At 43.7% G+C, this 18,940-nt stretch overlaps 1 protein-coding gene across 1 annotated transcript in view; it reads left to right on the top strand.

Moving 5' to 3' along the window:
* Positions 1 to 18,940, top strand: part of atp11a (ATPase phospholipid transporting 11A) — a gene marked incomplete at its 3' end in the record, with an annotated part of 232,999 nt that overhangs the window by 164,341 nt on the left and 49,718 nt on the right. Inside the window, exons 18-20 of the mRNA XM_078222717.1 lie at positions 2,941 to 3,122; positions 12,796 to 13,047; positions 17,219 to 17,396. Coding sequence (XP_078078843.1) covers positions 2,941 to 3,122; positions 12,796 to 13,047; positions 17,219 to 17,396 — 612 coding nt within the window. The remainder of the gene's footprint in view (positions 1 to 2,940; positions 3,123 to 12,795; positions 13,048 to 17,218; positions 17,397 to 18,940) is intronic.

Genomic DNA, 18,940 nt, shown 5'->3' with positions numbered 1-18,940 from the left:
TTTCGAACCTGCAAAGCCATTCAATACTCTGATAGAACTTGCTATTCTTTGTATCAGTGGCTAGAGTGAATGTTGGATCCTTGGAGGACGAGAGGGGGGAGTTAATAGTGGGAAATGAGGATATGGCTGAGTCTTTAAATAAGTTTTTTGTGTCGGTCTTCACGGTGGAGGACACAAATAGTTTGCCAAATATTAACGATAGAGGGTTGGCAGCAGGAGAAATACTTAATACAATTAATGTTACCAGAGAGGCAGTGCTGGGTAGACTAATGGGACTGAAGGTGGACAAGTCCCCGGGTCCGGATGGAATGCATCCCAGGGTATTGAAAGAAATGTCAGAGGTAATAGTGGATGCGTTAGTGATTATTTATCAAAACTCGTTGCATTCTGGGGTAGTGCCGGTTGATTGGAAAACGGCTAATGTTACGCCACTGTTTAAAAAAGGAAGGAGACAAAAGGCGGGTAACTATAGGCCGGTCAGCTTAACGTCTGTAGTAGGGAAAATGCTGGAATCCATTATTAAAGAGGAGATAGCAGGGCATCTGGATAGAAATGGTTCGATTAATCAGACGCAGCATGGATTCATGAGGGGAAAGTCGTGCTTGACGAACATGTTGGATTTTTATGAAGATGTGACTAGGGCGGTTGATGGAGGAGAACCGGTGGATGCGGTGTTTTTGGATTTCCAAAAGGCGTTTGATAAGGTGCCCCATAAAAGGCTGCTGAAGAAGATTAGGGCACACGGAGTTGGGGGTAGTGTGTTAAAGTGGATTGGGGACTGGCTATCCGACAGGAAGCAAAGAGTCGGAATAAATGGGTGTTTTTCCGGTTGGAGGAAGGTAACTAGTGGCGTGCCGCAGGGATCGGTACTCGGGCCGCAACTGTTTACCATTTATATAGATGATCTGGAGGAGGGGACGGAGTGTAGGATAACGAAGTTTGCAGACGACACAAAGATAAGTGGAAAAGTGAATCGTGTGGAGGACGGAGAAGATCTGCAGAGAGATTTGGACAGGCTGAGTGAGTGGGCGAGGATATGGCAAATGGAGTATAACGTTGAGAAATGCGAGGTTATACACTTTGGAGGAAATAATAACAAATGGGATTATTATCTCAATGGAAACAAATTAAAACATGCTACCGTGCAAAGGGACCTGGGGGTCCTTGTGCATGAGACGCAAAAGCCCAGTCTGCAGGTACAACAGGTGATCAAGAAGGCAAATGGGATGTTGGCCTATATTGCGAAGGGGATAGAATATAAAAGCAGGGATGTCTTGATGCACCTGTACAGGGCATTGGTGAGGCCGCAGCTGGAATACTGTGTGCAGTATTGGTCCCCTTATATGAGGAAGGATATATTAGCATTGGAGGGAGTGCAGAGAAGGTTCACCAGGTTGATACCGGAGATGAGGGGTTTGGATTATGAGGAGAGGCTGAGGAGATTGGGTTTGTACTCGTTGGAGTTTAGAAGGATGAGGGGGGATCTTATGGAGACTTATAAGATAATGCGGGGGCTGGATAGGGTGGAGGCGGAGAGATTCTTTCCACTTAGTAAGGAAGATAAAACTAGAGGACACAGCCTCAAAATAAAGGGGGGTCGGTTTAAGACAGAGTTGAGGAGGAACTTCTTCTCCCAGAGGGTGGTGAATCTCTGGAATTCTCTGCCCACTGAGGTGGTGGAGGCTACCTCGCTGAATATGTTTAAAGCGCGGATGGATGGATTCCTGATCGGTAAGGGAATTGAGGGTTATGGGGATCAGGCGGGTAAGTGGTACTGATCCACGTCAGATCAGCCATGATCTTATTGAATGGCGGGGCAGGCTCGAGGGGCTAGATGGCCTACTCCTGCTCCTATTTCTTATGTTCTTATGTTCTTATGTATCTGTTTGGGCTTCGATGATTCATTCCCAGGTAAGGAGTTCCAGCCTTTGATAACTGGTGTTACTTACAACCTGTGAAGGACACTGGGGTGAAACTGGACAACACTCATTCTATCTTTAGATTCTTCTTGTTTGTAAACTGGTTCCAGGTCTGCTCTGGCAACAATACTGTTCATAAAAATTAAATATGGAATAGGCTGCCAGACCCAGCTTTGTGTCCTGCTTAATAATGAATGTGTGTTTGTATTAAGCACCCCTACTCCAACAATAACCCTGGTCCTGGTCTTTTCTTGGTCACAGCAGCCACCACGTATGGTGGACAAATGGTGTTGACATCAGCATGTTTTTTGTCAACAGAAACTGGACCTCATCGGCCATGAAGCATTTGGGTGTATCTCGAATGTGAAAGGAAGTTTTTCCTTGAAGCAAATATGATCTTCAGTGAACTGGAAATAACCTTTTCTCAGTCCAGACGTTTGTTGTGTTCCCAGATTGTTTGACTATAATTTATTCTTGTGCTTTATTCACAATATAAATTTTCAATATCTAAAATGTTGCAGATATTTGAAGACGTGTGAGCAGATGTTACAGTTAAAAACAACAAATATAAAATTGTTGCTAAACCAAGTGCTGTGTCTGACTGCTGAAGTTGTTGGATTGTGAAATGTGTGCGTTACTGTAATTCTGTAACATGCAGCAGGGGCCATCCACTATGGGCAAAATCAAGTGGTCCTGTTCACCGCAGTCACAAATCCCGAATGTCCGCTAAACCTTGCGGGGAGCCAAATGGAATTTGTGCTAGTGAGATCTCAGTTTGAGATCTTCCCTGTCTCTGGTCCAGTTTAATGTAGTTTAGCCTCCCCACCCACCTCCGCCCCCCCCCCCCCCCCCAATCCTCAACAGCACATTGGAATTGCACAGGGTGCTGTCTAATCAGGTGAGACCAGTGAGTTTTACACAGCTTTTCCCGCCTAATCCAGCACTCCATGCAGTTTTTGGAAAATTCCGTTGGCTTTCAATGTAATTACTTTGGTATTTAATACAGTTCTATCAATTTCAGGAGGGATTGAGGACCTTATGCGTGGCCTACAAATTCCTTACCTGCGAAGAATATGACACTATCCATACAGTCCTTCAGAATGCAAAGCTAGCCCTCCAGGAACGTGACAGGAAGCTTGCTGAAGCTTATGATGTGGTTGAAAGAGACCTTGATTTGCTAGGAGCAACAGCTGTGGAAGACAGGTCAGAAAGGGACAGTTTCAAATGTTTTTTTTTCAAACCTGCCATCATTAATATAATCAAATGTGAGCAATGCATTACATTTAGGATCTGAATTAAAATCAATTTAATTTAGTCTTACACAGAGCCCGAGAAACTATATATGTATTTTATTGGAAGGCTGATCCTTGCGATACTTCATTAGTCATAGCCTACAAACTTGAAAATGCTCCTTTATGACCACATTCTGCTTCCTGTCAGTTAACGACACCTCCTTCCATTCTAATATACTACCCCACACCTCTTGAGCCTTGATCCTGCCTGTTAACTTTCTGTATGACACCTCATTCATTGTCTTTTGAAAGATAAAATCTGTTTCCCCGCACATCCTCAAAAAACTGTAATAAATTTGTCAAACAGAATTTCCCTTTTCTGAAATCATGGGGACAATTTTCCCACCTCGCTGCACCTGGTGCAGATTGCGCCCATCCCAGAATATAGCTGGGGGGCCTCAAAATCAGCTTTGCATGGCAGTGGGGGGAGGCATGGCAGTGGTCATGATGGGAGTCATGATGGGGTCCCATCGGGAAGGCCCTGATGCCGGTAACCCATGTCAAGGAGAGGGTGGGGGAGCATGCTGCTGATGGGGGGAGGGAGGGCGGTCAGGGGCGTGCCTGGTGGGGGGGTCCTGATGTCTTTGGGGAAAGGGAGGGGGGTTCTTCGTGTACTGTGAGATCGGGGCGCCCTCACAAAACAGCGCCCGAGCACTCTGAAGCCAGGCTCACTGGCATGTTTAGGCCTCCACCCCTACAGTACTGGCACAGATCGCTCTGTTATTCTCACCTTTATGACACTTGGTTGTTTTTTGGGAAAATTCTGCGCCATACTTTGATTTTCTAAGTATATTGTTAAGATCCGATTAGGCAAGAATTAGGGAGCATAAGATGGGAACAGGAACTCTCAGGGAAGGGCACAAATGAAAAGTGGAGCTTGTTCAAGGAACAAATACTGCGTGTCCTTGATAGGTATGTCCCTGTCAGGCAGGGAGGAAATGGCCGAGTGAACCATGGTTCACAAAAGAGGTTGAATGTCTTGTCAAGAGGAAAAAGGAAGCGTATGTAAGGATGAGAAAACAAGGTTCAGTTGGGTCAATTGAGGGTTAGAAGTTAGCAAGGAATGAACTAAAAAAAGGGCTTAGGAAAGCCAGGAGGGGGCATGAGAAGTCCTTGGCGGGTTGGATCAAGGAAAACCCCAAGGCTTTTTACTCTTATGTGAGGAATAAAAGAATGACCAGGGTGAGATTAGGGCCGGTCAAGGACAGTAGTGGGAACTTGTGCATGGAGTCAGAAGAGATCGGAGAGGCGACGAATGAATACTTTTCTTCAGTGTTCACCAAGGAGAGGGCCCATGTTTTTGAGGATGAATGTGTGATACAGGCTGATAGGCTGGAGGAAGTAGATGTTCTGAGGGAAGATGTATTAGCAATTTTGAAAAACCTGAGGGTCGATAAGTCCCCTGGGCCAGATGAGATATATCCTAGGATTCTTTGGGAGGCAAGGGATGAGATTGCAGAGCCTTTGGCTTTGATCTTTGGGTCCTCACTGTCCACAGGGATAGTACAGTAAGAAGTCTCACAACACCAGGTTAAAGTCCAACAGGTTTATTTGGTAGCAAATACCATAAGCTTTCGGAGCACGGCTCCTTTGTCAGATGGAGTGGATATCTGTTCTCAAACAGTGCAAACAGACACAGAAATCAAATTACAGAATACTGATTAGAATGCAAATATCTACAGCCAGCCAGGTCTTAAATGTACAGACAATGTGGGTGGAGGGAGCATTCAACACAGGTTAAAGAGATGTGTATTGTCTCCAGACAGAACAGCTAGTGAAATTCTGCAAGTCCAGGAGGCAAGCTGTGGGGGTTACTGATAATGTGACATAAATCCAACATCCCGGTTTAGGCCGTCCTCATGTGTGCGGAACTTGGCTATCAGTTTCTGCTCAGCGACTCTGCGCTGTCGTGTGTCGTGAAGGCCGCCTTGGAGAACGCTTACCTGAAGATCCAAGGCTGAATGCCCGTGACTGCTGAAGTGCAGGGATAGTGCCAGAGGACTGGAGAATGGCGAATGTTGTTCCTCTGTTCAAGAAAGGAAATAGGAATGACCCTGGTAATTATAGGCCAGTTAGTCTTACTTCGGTGGTCGGTAAGTTAATGGAAAAGGTCCTGAGGGATAGGATTTATGAGCATTTGGAAAGATGCAGCTTAATCCGTGATAGTCAGCACGGATTCGTGAAAGGTAAGTCTTGCCTCACAAATTTGATTGAATTCTTTGAGGAGGTAACTAAGTGTGTAGATGAAGGTAGAGCAGTTGATGTCATATGCATGGATTTTAGTAAGGCGTTTGATAAGGTCCCCCATGGTTGGCTCATGAAGAAAGTAAGGAGGTGTGGGATAGAGGGAAATTTGGCCGATTGGATAAGTAACTGGCTATCTCATAGAAGTCATGATGTGGAGATGCAGGCCATGAGGATGGCTTCAACCGGGATCTTGGGTTCATGTCACACTATCTGTAACCCCCACAACTTGCATGGACTTGCAAAATCTCACTAACTTTCCTGTCTGGAAACAATACACATCTCTTTAACCTGTGCTTAATGCTCTCTCCACTCACATTGTCTGTACCTTTAAGGTTTGATTAGCTGTAAAGACTCACATTCCAATCATTATTCATGTAAATTGAGTTTGTGTCTTTGTGCTCTGTTTGTGATCAGAACTCCCACCCACCTGACGAAGGAACAGCAAATTCCGAAAGCTAGTGGCGTTAGCTACAAATAAACCTGATGGACTTTAACCTGGTGTTGTGAGATTTCTTACTGTATCTCATAGAAGACAGAGGGTGGTGGTGGATGGAAAATTTTCAGACTGGAGACCAGTTACCAGCAGTGTACCACAGGGATCAGTGCTGGGTCCTCTGCTATTTGTGATTTTTATCAATGACTTGGAGGAGGGGGCTGAAAGGTGGATCAGTAAATTTGCTGATGACACCAAGATTGGTGTAGTAGTGGATGAGGTGGAGGGCTGTTGTAGGCTGCAAAGAGACATAGATAGGATGCAAAGCTGGGCCGAAAAATGGCAGATGGAGTTTAACCCTGATAAGTGCGAGGTGATTCATTTTGGTAGGACAAATTTGAATGCGGATTACAGGGTCAACGGCAGGGTTCTGAGGAATGTGGAGGAACAGAGAAATCTTGGGGTTCATATCCACAGATCTCTGAAAGTTGCCACTCAGGTGGATAGAGCCGTGAAGAAGGCCTATAGTGTGTTAGCCTTTATTAACAGGCGGTTTGAGTTTAAGAGCCGTGGGGTTATGCTGCAACTGTACAGGACCTTGGTGAGACCACATTTGGAATATTGTGTGCAGTTCTGGTCACCTCACTATAAGAAGGATGTGGAAGCATTGGAGAGAGTGCAAAGGAGATTTACAAGAATGCTGCCTGGTTTGGAGGGTAGGTCTTATGAGGAAAGGTTGAGGGAGCTAGGGCTTTTCTCTTTAGAGCGGAGGAGGTTGAGAGGCGACTTAATAGAGGTTTATAAGATGATGAGGGGGATAGATAGAGTGGACGTTCAGAGACTATTTCCTCGGGTGGATTTAGCTGTTACTAGGAGGCATAACTATAAGGTTCATGGTGGGCGATATAGGAGGGATGTACGAGGTAGGTTCTTTACTCAGAGAATGGTTGGGGTGTGGAATGGACTGCCTGCTGTAATAGTGGAGTCGGACACTTTAGGAACTTTCAAGCGGTTATTGGATAGGCACATGGAGCACACCAGGATGATAGGGAGTGGGATAGCTTGATCTTGGTTTTGGACAAAGCTCGGCACAACATCGAGGGCCGAAGGACCTGTACTGTGCTGTACTGTTCTATGTTCTATGTATAATAGGTTCCTGCATTTTCTCAGTGATCGATGTTAGGTTAACTGGCTTGTAATTCCCTTTTTTCTCTCCTGTTTGCTTGAAAAGCAGTGGTACATTTGCCAACTTCCAATCCGATGTTCCCGAACGTCAGGAAACCATCAGGTGGAGGGGATCTGTCGGATTTTAGTCCCCTTTGTTTCTCCAATACCTTTTCTCTGCTGATATTAATTTCCTTAATTCCCTGACTTTTTAACCCTGAGGTTATCCTCTTTTTCTGGTATGAAACTTGTGGCTTCTATTGTGAAACAGATGAAAAATACTTGTTCAATGCCTCATCCCTCATTTCCCATGATAACTTCTCCTGCCTGTGCTTCTAAGGGAATAACATTTACTTTAGCTACTCTCTTCCTTTTATATACAGAAGCTCTTATGATCTGTTTTTATATTTCTAGCTAGTTTACTCAGATTCTGTTTTTTACCCTTTTAATCAATTTTTGTGGCTCTTTTCTGGTTTCTAAAATATTCTGAATCCTCAGACTTGTTACTGATATTTGTAACATTTTAAGCTGCCTTGTTTCAAAATCTAATACTCGCCTGAACTATTTGAATCACAGTAAGAAGTCTCACAACACCAGGTTAAAGTCCAACAGGTTTATTTGGTAGCAAATACCATAAGCTTTCGCAGCGCTGCCCCTTCGTCAGATGGAGTGAAAATCTGTTCTCCAACAGTGCACAGAGACACAGAAATCAAGTTACAGAATACTAATTAGAATGCAAATCTTTACAGCCAGCCAGGTCTTAAAGGTACAGATAATGTGGGTGGAGGGAACATTAAACACAGGTTAAAGAGATGTGTATTGTCTCCAGACAGAACAGCTAGTGAGATTCTGCAAGATCAGGGGGAAAGCTGTGGGGGTTACTGATAATGTGACATAAATCCAACATCCCGGTTTAGGCTGTCCTCATGTGTGCGGAACTTGGCTATCAGTTTCTGCTCAGCGACTCTGCGCTGTCGTGTGTCGTGAAGGCTGCCTTGGAAGGGGCAGCGCTCCGAAAGCTTATGGTATTTGCTTCCAAATAAACCTGTTAGACTTTAACCTGGTGTTGTGAGACTTCTTACTGTGCTTACCCCAGTCCAACGCCGGCATCTCCACATCATGACTATTTGAATCAGCCATGGATGTCTTTTTTGATGAGTTTGTTTTTCAATGGAATGTATTTTGGTTGAACATTTGAAATTGTTTCTTCAAATATATTCTACTGTTTGTTTGCTGCCACACCTTTCAATCTATTAACCAATCAACCTTAGCCAGTTCTACCACATACCTATACATGCAATTGGCTTTGTTTAAGTTTTAGCTACTTGTTATGATTGGAGCATGTCAATTTCAAACTTAATATGGAATTCAGTGGTATTATGATCATTATTTCCCGGTGGATCGTTCACTGTGACATTACTAATTAACACTGCCTCATTACACAATATTAGATCTATGATAGCTTTATCTCTGTTCGGTTCCTTAATATATTGCTCCAGAAAACTGTCATGAAAACATAGAACATAGAAAGAATACAGCACGAACAGGCCCTTTGGCCCACAAGTTGCGCCGGTCATGTCCCTACCTACCTCGGCTTATATATAGGCTTACCTATAACCCTCAATCCTATTAAGCTCCTTGTACTCATCCAGAAGTCTCTTAAAAGACCCTATCGAATTTGCCTCCACCACCACTGACGGCAGCCGATTCCACTCACCCACCACCCTCTGAGTGAAAAACTTACCTCTGACATCTCCTCTGTACCAACTCCCCAGCACCTTAAACCTGTGTCCTCTCGTAGCAGCCATTTCAGCCCTGGGAAAAAGCCTCCGAGAATCCACCCGATCTATACCTCTCAACATCTTGTACACCTCTATCAGGTCACCTCTCATCCTTTGTCTCTCCAAGGAGAAAAGACCGAGCTCCCTCAACCTATCCTCATAAGACATGCCAACCGATCCAGGCAACATCCTTGTTAATCTTCTCTGCACCCTTTCAATAATTTCCACATCCCTCCTGGGCTAAATCTGAAAAAGGGTTAAATTGGGCTAAATCTAAAAAATGTCAGAGTGTTGTTTCAGGCAAGAGAACCTTCGGAAGAGAAACATGCCGGTTTTCTCTCGAGATCTTATGACACTGTGCCAAAAAAATCAAGGGGGCATCTTTCATTCAGTCATATGGCAGGGGGGGTGCCTCAACACTGGCAAAATCTGGCTGCACAGAGATCAGGGCACCATCTTTAAAGGGTACCTGAGTAAACCTCCCCCACAGCCCACCACAGAGGTATCAGGGGCCGCCTCTCCCTACCCCCAATCAGAGGCGGCATTTCTCTACCCCACCCACCCCACCCTTGATCATTGCCCCCCCTAACCCACCCCCCCTGCCCCCCCTCCAAGCTCCCAGCATTCCCAGCTCCTCCATCTGCTCCCAGCCACCACCACATCTAAATTAATCCCCCCCACCTCCCCCAATGAGGCTCCACTGGGGCCCTGTGCTTGGCAGTGCCATCCTGCTCCAAGGAGCAGTGCCAGGGGGCATTGCCAGACCACTGTCTGGCCATGTTCCTCTTCCCCCGGGGCTATACTTAACTTTGCATGCCCGGGAGACACCACAACAGGTTCACGTGCAGGTGAACCTGTTGTCAATGTATGTTGAGAGGTCAATATCTACCGAGGGAGCAGGTTAACTATATTAAAATCTATTCATTTATATGTAAATAGAATCTGTGAGGGGCAGGGAAGATCCAAAATCACATACTCGCCAGCAAGAACTGTGACTTCCAGATCTTGAGCCCCGTTCGGCATTCGCATGGACAGCGAGCGTGGGCTCAAGATTGCCCCCAACTTAAAAATTAATTTTCTACTCTATTCTTGCTCTTTTAATTGTCCCAGTCTCTATGAAGATTAAAGCTCCCCATAATTATCACATTGCCTATGTTACAAGCTCCAACAATTTCTTGTTTAATGTTCCGTCCAATGATGTAACTACAGTTAGGAGGCGTATAAACTTCTCCCACCAGTGCTTTCGAACACTTGCTATTCCTAATTTCTATCTGCACTCATTCTATCAGAGGTCAGATTCTTTCTCATTAATGCCATCCTTTACTGTAAGGGCTATCTCTTCCTTTGCCATTCCATCTAGCCGAAATATTGTGCACCATGCAATGTTTATTTATTGACTGCCTTACAGATATGTCTACGTAAGTGATAAAACATATTTGCCCTTCTTGTAGTTCATCTATCTTATTGCATATGCTTTGTGCATTCAGATAAAGGACCTTTAATTCAATTTTTTAACCTATTTTGACATGCATAATTTAAAGTAAACTCTCCTCTCTTGTCTCACTCAGCTTGCCTCTATTCATATTGGCTACATTGTTAAGTCGCCCCAACCTTTCTCTTTGGCTTTCTAAATCTCCCTTCACCTGAACCTTATCCCATTCGTTTAAAGCCTTGTCCACCATCCCAGCTATACAATTGGCTTGGTCACTGGTCCTAGCCTGGTTTCAGGGAGCTCCCATCCCAGTGAAATAGCTCATTCTTTCTTGAGTACTGATGTCAGTGCCGCATGAATTAGAACCCCTTCTTTCCATGCCAGTCTTTGAGACTTACACTTAATGTTCTAATCAATTTTGCCCCTGTGCCATTTGGCACATGTCTCAAGTAACAGTTAAGAGATGCTTTTTAATTTAGTGCGAAGCTCTTCATACGCTCTATGCAGAACCTCTTTCCTAGACTCATCAAGGTTGTTGGTACTGTCATGGACCATGACAATTGGATCCTCCCCTTCATTCTCCAAATACCTCTCCAACTGCAATGAGACGTCCTTAACTCAGGCACAGGGCAGATAACTCAAGCTTCAGAATTCACAGCCATGGCTGGAAAGAACTGTATAAATCTCCTTGGCTATACTGTCATTATAGAAACATAAAAACAAAAAAACAAAAGCCCTTCGTGCCTGCTCCACCATTCATCTTGATCATGGCTGATCATCGAATTCAATATCCTGATCCCCATGTCCCTTGATCCCTTTAGCCCCAAGAGCTATATCTAATTTCTTCTTGAAATCAGATGTTTTGGCCTCGACTACATTCTGTGGGAGTGAATTCCACATATTCACCACCCTCTGGGTGAAGAAATTTCTCCTCCCCTCAGTTCTAAAAGGTTTATCCCTTATTCTCAAACTATGACCCCAAGTTCTGGACTCCCCCACCATTGGGAACATTCTTTCTGAATGTACCCCGTCTAACCCTGTTAGAATTTTATAAGTTTCTATGAGATCCCTTCTCACTCTTCTAAATGCCAGTGAATATAGTCCTAACCGATTTAGTCTCTGCTCATATGGCAAACCTGCCATCCCAGGAATTAGCCTGCTAAATCTTTGCTGTACTCCCCCTATAGCAAGGACTTCCTTCCTCAGATAAGGACACCCAAAACTGCATACAATTCTCCAGATGTGGCCTCACCAACGCCCGATACAATTGCAGCAAAACATCCCTGTCTCTAGACTCAAATCCTCTTGCTATGAAAGCCAACATACCATTTGCCGTCTTTACTGCCTGCCGTATCTATGTGCATACTTTCATCGACTGATGCACGAGGACTCCAAGGTCTCGTTGAGTATCCGCCTCTCTCAATTTATGCCCATTCAAGTAATAATATGTCTTCTTATTATTGCTACCAAAGTGGGTAACCTCACATTTATCCACCACCATTATCACCACCACATTCCTTTTTGCTCACCCTGCTTGAATGTCATCCTGCACCATGGTGCGTACTTAGTCTACCCATCTATCCTGCAGTTCTTCTGCTCATCCACACACATAGCAAACACCTTAGACTGGTTGGACAAAAGTCAGACAATGAGGCTCCTCCATCACTACACGCTGCTTCCTATGCCTGACTCACAGTCACATCGTACTGTTCCTGACCATTAACCAAATCTAAACCTAACCTAATGGGTGTGACTACCTCCTGGAATAAAGCATCCAGCAATTGTCCTCCTCTGTGATGCTCCACAATACCAGCAACTCAGACTCCAGCTCAACAACTCTAAGCCAAAGTTGCGCAAGCTGCAGACACTTTCTGCAGATAGGGTTATCCACAACTGTGGTGCATTCCACAGATTTCCACATGTTGCAGTCATGGTGCTCTACCATCCTTGCCATGCGTCTAACTTTGTTTATTTAGTTAGACAATTAGTTGTTAAATTTCACAGCCAAAGTAATGGAAAGTTACAATTTCCAAACTTGAAGACTAAAGGAAAAAGACTCACCAACAACTGCCGGCTGAAAATAGGTAGTGAAAGAAGCACCTGTTTTCCCTTCTGTGCCAAATTTCCACATGAACCAAATTCCTGAATTTGCACTAGGTTTACATTGCACCCAGGCATTGTCTTCTCTCCATGTATCCCCTTACTCTTCTGTTGCTGCAGCCCCTGACACCACATCATCCCTGCAATTATGTAAACTCCTGCCAAATAACAAATATCCAGGGACAATGAGAGAAAAGAAAACTCTGTTAAATTCCCCATCGACTCCCTCAGGCAATCCAAACCAGTTCAGGAGATCATATGGACCAAGTATGACCTATAAAGACACTCATGTTCTGCAAGAAGGGGCATATTTTAATTTTTGGCAATTGTTTTCTTCCGTTGCAACAGGTGGAGTTGCAGCCTGATGCTGATACTATGCATTAAATTTTTCAACCAGTAAGGTGTTTTCAATGTGATTGTTCTTCAGATTGCAAGACAAAGCTGCTGAGACTGTGGAAGCTTTGCAGAAAGCTGGTATGAAGGTCTGGGTTCTTACAGGAGACAAGATGGAAACAGCTACAGCCACATGCTATGCATGCAAGCTTTTCAGAAGAAACACACAGCTATTTGAGTTGACGACTAAGCGAATAGAAGAACAGAGTTTACATGATGTGCTTTTTGATTTGAACAGAACAATTCTCAGACAGAGTGATAGCTTGCCAAGAGACAGTTATTCAGGGTGGGCATCCCAATTAATCTACCTTTTTTTGTCATTGAGTACAAATATTAAATGTTGCAATTGCATGAAAAGTGAGCCGTAGTTATCTTAAATTTATACCTTGCAGTTTTTCTATTAAACGGGTATTATTTTGGGTAGTATACATCATGACATGGAATATCAGAGTAAAGAGATAATAAATTTGTACAGAAATACTATTCAGCCCACAATTAAAGACTGCAGTTTTAGGAGTTCATTTATAAAAAGGACAAAACCATTGAGAACGTACAGATTCACCAGGATAATGAAGGGATAGGAAGATGATGCTGTTATGAGGAGAAACTTGAGATAACTGGGACTATTTCTACTGGAGCAGAGATGGATAAGAGGAGATTTAAGAGTGTTTTAATATGATGAAGAGTTTTGATAAAGTGAACAGGGAAAGAGTGGTTGGAGAATCGTTGGAAAATAGGTTATTGATTTCCCTTTTGAATCATGATAAACCTTATCAAAGGTCTTTGAAAATCTATATACAATCCATCTGTATTCTGCTTACCTATCCATTCAGCCATTTCTAAAAAAAATTCTATTAAATGTGGCAAACACTTGAAGTAACTCTGGCTGGCTGTCCATGATTAATCCATGTATATCTAAATGCTCACAGATTTTATCTTGACTAAAGATCGTTAACCGTTTACTCACAATTGGCATCAACTGATCTTTAGTTAACCAGTTTATCTTGCTCTGTATTTAACTGGAATGTAACATTGGCTAGTGGGACTCCCCCTCAAAGACTAAGAAGCTAACCTGTATGTGGAGGCAGAAGATGTGGGCATGGTTCTCAATGATGACTTTGGTTTGTCTTCGCAAATGAGGAAAATAATGCAGATATTTTGTTGAGGAGAAAGGGAGTGAAGAATTGGATACAGTTCAAACTAAAGTGAGGAAGGAAATATTAAGAGACTTGGCATCTTTGAAAGTAGGTAGGTTGTCAAGCTTGCATAAAATATACCCCAAAGTGTTGAGATTGGTGAAGGCAAATGTAGGTCCGACAATGTCTCTCATAACAGACTACTAAAGTTAAAGCACATGGGGTTGCAGGTAATGCCTTGTGATGGATTGAAAGCTGGTTAGTAGATAGGAAGGAAAGAGTTTGCATAAATTTTTGTGATTGGCAGTCAGTGACTAGTGGGGTTCCGCAGGGATCTGTGTTAGGACCCCAACTGTTCACATTGTATATTAATGATTTGGAAGAGGAAACTAAAATGTATTATCCCCAAATTTGCAGATGATACAAAGTTGGTGGGAGGGTGAGCTGTGAGGAGGATGCAGAGATGCTTCAGCGTGATTTGGACAGGCTGAGTGTGTGGGCATCTGCATGGCAGATGTAGTATAATGTGGATAAATGTCAGGTTATTCAGTTTGATAGCAATAATAGGAAGACGGATTATGGGTGTAAATTGAGAGAGGTGGATACTCAACGAGACTTTGGAGTCCTTGTGCATCAGACAGTAAAGAAGGCAAATGATATGTTGGCCTTCATAGCAAGAGGATATGAGTATAGGGATAGGGATATTTTGCTGCAATTGTTGGTGAGGCCACACCTGGAGTATTGTGTGCAGTTTTGGTGTCCTTATGAGGAGAGACGAAGTCAATGAGGATTATATTCACTGCAGTTTGGAAGAGTGAGAGGGGATCTCATAGAAACATATAAAATTCTAACAGGGTAGATTCAGAAAGAATGTTTCCAATGGTAGGGGAGTCCAGAACTAGGAGGTCATAGTTTGAGGATAAGTAGTAAACCTTTTAGAACTGAGGTGAGGAGAAATTTCTTCACCCAGAGGGTGGTGAATGTGTGGAATTCACTACCACAGAAAATAGTTGAGGCCAAAACATTGAATGATTTCAAGAAGAAGTTAGATATACCTCTTGGGGCTAAAGGGATCAAGGGATATGGGGGAAAGTGGGATCGGGATATTGAATTTGATGATCAGCCATGATCAAAATGAATGGCGGAGCAGGCTTGAAGGGCCGAATGGCCTACTACTGCTTCTAGTTTCTATATCCCTTACAGTCAAAAACAGGACATTTTGTAATGGAGAACAATGGCTGTCCAACAAAGTACTTTGGTTCTGTCTTCACAAAGGAAGACACATGTAGCTTACCAGAAATATTGGGGAACACAGGGTTTAGTGAAAGGGATGAACTGAAGGAGATCAGTATTATTTTTTTTTTATTAATTAGAAGGAAAAAGTAAAACTATGGGAAGTATAATGGTTAATGGAAAGCAGAGCAGCAGGTTAGCATGTGAGGAGGAAGTTTCAACTACACGAAAATTGGGAAAAAAGTTAAAAGGAAGGAGAACTCAGGAGATGTTAATAATGGAGATGTTAGGATTCAAAAAGAAGGCACAAAAACTAGCATAAGGGCACTTCACCTGAATGGGTGTAGCATTCAAAATAAGATAGATGTGTTGATGGCACAAATCATCGCAAATAGTATGATTTAGTGGCCATTATAGAGACATGGTTGCAGGGTAGTCACGACTGGAAGTTACATATCCAGGGGTATCAAACTATTCGGAAGGACCGACAGGAAGGTAAGGGAGGTGGTGTAGCTCTAATATTTAAGGATGACATCAGGGCGGTAGTGAGAGATGATGTAGGTTCTATGGAGAAAAACGATGAATCCATTTGGGTGGAAATTAGAAATAGTAAGGGGAAAAAGTCACTGATGGGCGTAGTCTATAGGCCATCAAATAATAACATCATGGTGGGGCGAGAAATAAACAAAGAAAAAATGATGCATTTAAAAATGGTACGGCAATTATCATGGGGGATTTTAATCTACATGTCGTTTGGTCAAACCAGGTCGGTCAAGGCAGCCTTGAGGAGGAGTTCAAACGATAGTTTCCTTGAACAGTATGTAATGGCACCTATGAAGGAGCAAGCTATCCGAGATCTAGTCCTGTGTAATGAGACAGGAATAATTAATGATCTTGCAGTTAGGGATCCTCTCGGAAGAAGTGATCACGGTATGGTTGAATGTAAAATACAGATGGAGCGTGAGAAGGTAAAATCCAATACCAGTGTCTTGTGCTTAAATAAAGGAGACTACAATGGGATGAGGGAGGAATTGGCTAAGGTAGACTGGGAGCAAAAAGTTGATTTCTGGGATTATAGGGTTGTCCTATGAGGAAAGATTGAGCAGGTTGGGCTGATAGTCTGATTAAAATATATAAGATTCTGAGGGGGGTTTTACAGGGTTGGATCTTTTCCCTTGTGGGGAATCTAGAATTTGGGGACACAGTTTTAAAATGTGGAGTTTCCCAATTAAGGTAGAGATGAGGACACTAGTCATTGCCATTCTCTTCCACATAGAGCTGTGGAGGGTTGGTCAATAAAGCTGAGTTAGACAGACTTTTGATCCATTAGGGAGCCAAAGATTATAGATGGCAGGTAGGAAAGTGAAGTTAAGGCAACAATCAGGTCAGCCAACATTATACTGAATGGCAGAGGAAGCTTGATAGGCTGAAGGGCCAACTCCTGCTCCTACCTCTTCAGCTCTTATACAACTTAAAGACTTACGCAGTCGCAATAGAGAGCAGCTAAGAGTCAATAGTATTGGAGTTGGACTGCAGCCACATATAGGCCACACCAAGTAAGGGTAACAGATTCCCTTTCAAAAAATTAGTTGTAGTTTTACAAGATTCCAATAATTTTATAGTCAGTTTTATTGATCTCAGCTTTTTATTTCCAGATTTTTTTTCTCAACTGTCTAAATTCCTCATATGTCATGGTGGAACCAGTAGTCCAGTAACATAACCATTGATTACAGAATCGAGAACCAGAGGCACAGATTTAAGGTGATTGGCAAAAGAAGCAATGGCAACATGAGGAAAACATTATCAAGCAGTGAGTGGTTAGGATTTGGAATGCAGTGCCTGAATGTATGGTGGAGGTAAACTCAACAAAGGCACCAAAAAGGGAATTGGGTCAAATCTGAAAAAGAAAAAAATTCAGAACTACAGGAAAAGGCATTGAGTGGCACTAGGTGACTTGTTCTTGCAGAGTCAACATGAATATGACAGGCTGAATGACTGCCTCCTGTGCTGTAACCATGTATTACATTCCCATGCAAAATTATAAAGATTTAGAATAATTAAGCCAGGTTTGTTGTATTGCTGTTTTAGATTTTCTCAGAATGATTTACATGATTATGGTTTGATCATTGATGGAGCCACACTCTCACTCGTCATGAAACCTGCTAATAATGGTTCTTCAAGTAATTACAAAGATCTGTTTCTGGAAATATGCCGCAACTGCAGTGGAGTCTTATGCTGCAGAATGGCACCTTTACAGAAAGCACAGGTTAGTCTTGAATGTTTATAGGTTAATTATATATGTTAAGTACTCACTGAATCACACTGAATGTTCCTTTGAAAACAAGCTATTCAACCTACATTTTGCATTTATGCTGCATCGCTAGTGGTGCTGCTCACAGTAACACAAAGATTTATTGGAATGAAGCTGTTATGTCAAGTAGCATCAGTATGGCAAAAGCAAAATACAGTGAATGCTGGAAATCTGAAATAAAAAAGAAAATACTGGAATATTCAGCAGGTCTGGCAGCATAACAAAAGATTGCCAACCTAAAATGTTAACTCTGTGGGCCTGGTGTTACCATCGTGTTGCGCCCCTTTTTGGGGGGAAAACTTGGTAAAGTCGGGCGTGAGGCGAGTAGCGCGATCCGCGACTGCCTCCGCGCCGGTTCCCCCTTTACCAAGGCCCAAAAATGGCCGTGATCGAGACCGTGCCCGAAACTGACACGACGGCCATTTAAATGCATTTGCATGCATTTAAATTGATTTAATGAGCTGTACACCCAACTTTACCGGCACTTCCCCTTGTTTGCCCATCCAGAATCGGTGCGAAACAGACACGCTCCACAAAAGTCCGATTCGGACACTCCAGTTAGTGAGGGGGTAAATGCCAAGCATCTGACGGCTCTCTGCTTGAGATTGGTGGGGGGGGGGGGGGTGCGCAGAAGGTGGATCTGCTGCCACTCTGCTTGAGGGGGGGAAGGGGAGTCCGCAGCCACTCTGCTGAGATCAGTGGAGGGGAAGGGGGGTCCGCTGCCACTCTGCTGAGATCAGTTGAGGGGAAGGGGGGTCCGCTGCCACTCTGCCTGAGATCGGTGGGGGGGGAGAGGCGATCGGTCTGGATGGCGGCGAGGGTGGGGGGGATAAGGGGGTCAGTAATGTTGTGGGGTGGGGGCAATGTCTGCGGGGGCCAGTGGGAGGCATTAGCTGGCCCAGGTGGAATGTGACACCAGGGGAGCAGCATTCTATCTTTTTTTTCTGCACAAGCGCAGTTGGAGGCGCCGATCGGAGCTGCAGGGTTTCGGGCATGTTAAGCCCCGCCCACAGGCTTCTGCAGCGTGATATAGAATCGCTGATATTTTTTCAGGCAGAATGCGTATGGGGGCGCCTCAGAACGGGTCTAAAAGTTGAATCTGAAACACTCCCAGTTTCAAGTCCGCTGAGAACGTAGAATCAAAATGGTAAAATAGGGCCCTGTTTCTCTGTTCATGCATGCTGCCAAATCAGCTCAGTAATTTTATGGTTTCTGACATTTTCAGTATCAGTATAGCACTTAGATCTGGAGGTCAGCATGGGTTGGAGAATGAGGTGTGAAGATGGGTGCTGGTTGGAGAATGGGTTGTGAAAGTGTGTTTTTGTTGGAGAATGGGGCGTAAAGGTGTGTGCTGGTTGGAGAATGGGTTCTCAGGATGGGTGCTAGTTGAGGTATGGGGAATAAGGGCGAGTGCTAGTTGAGGAATGGGGTGTAAAGGTGTGTGCTGGTTGGGGAATGGGGCATAAGGGTGAGTGCTGGTTGGGGAATGGGATGTAAAG

Source organism: Mustelus asterias, chromosome 10 (genome assembly GCF_964213995.1).
Source record: "Mustelus asterias chromosome 10, sMusAst1.hap1.1, whole genome shotgun sequence".
Taxonomy (NCBI): Eukaryota; Metazoa; Chordata; class Chondrichthyes; order Carcharhiniformes; family Triakidae; genus Mustelus; species Mustelus asterias.
The sequence above is the reverse complement of the archived record's forward strand: the minus strand, read 5'-3'. Positions and strand labels throughout refer to the sequence as shown.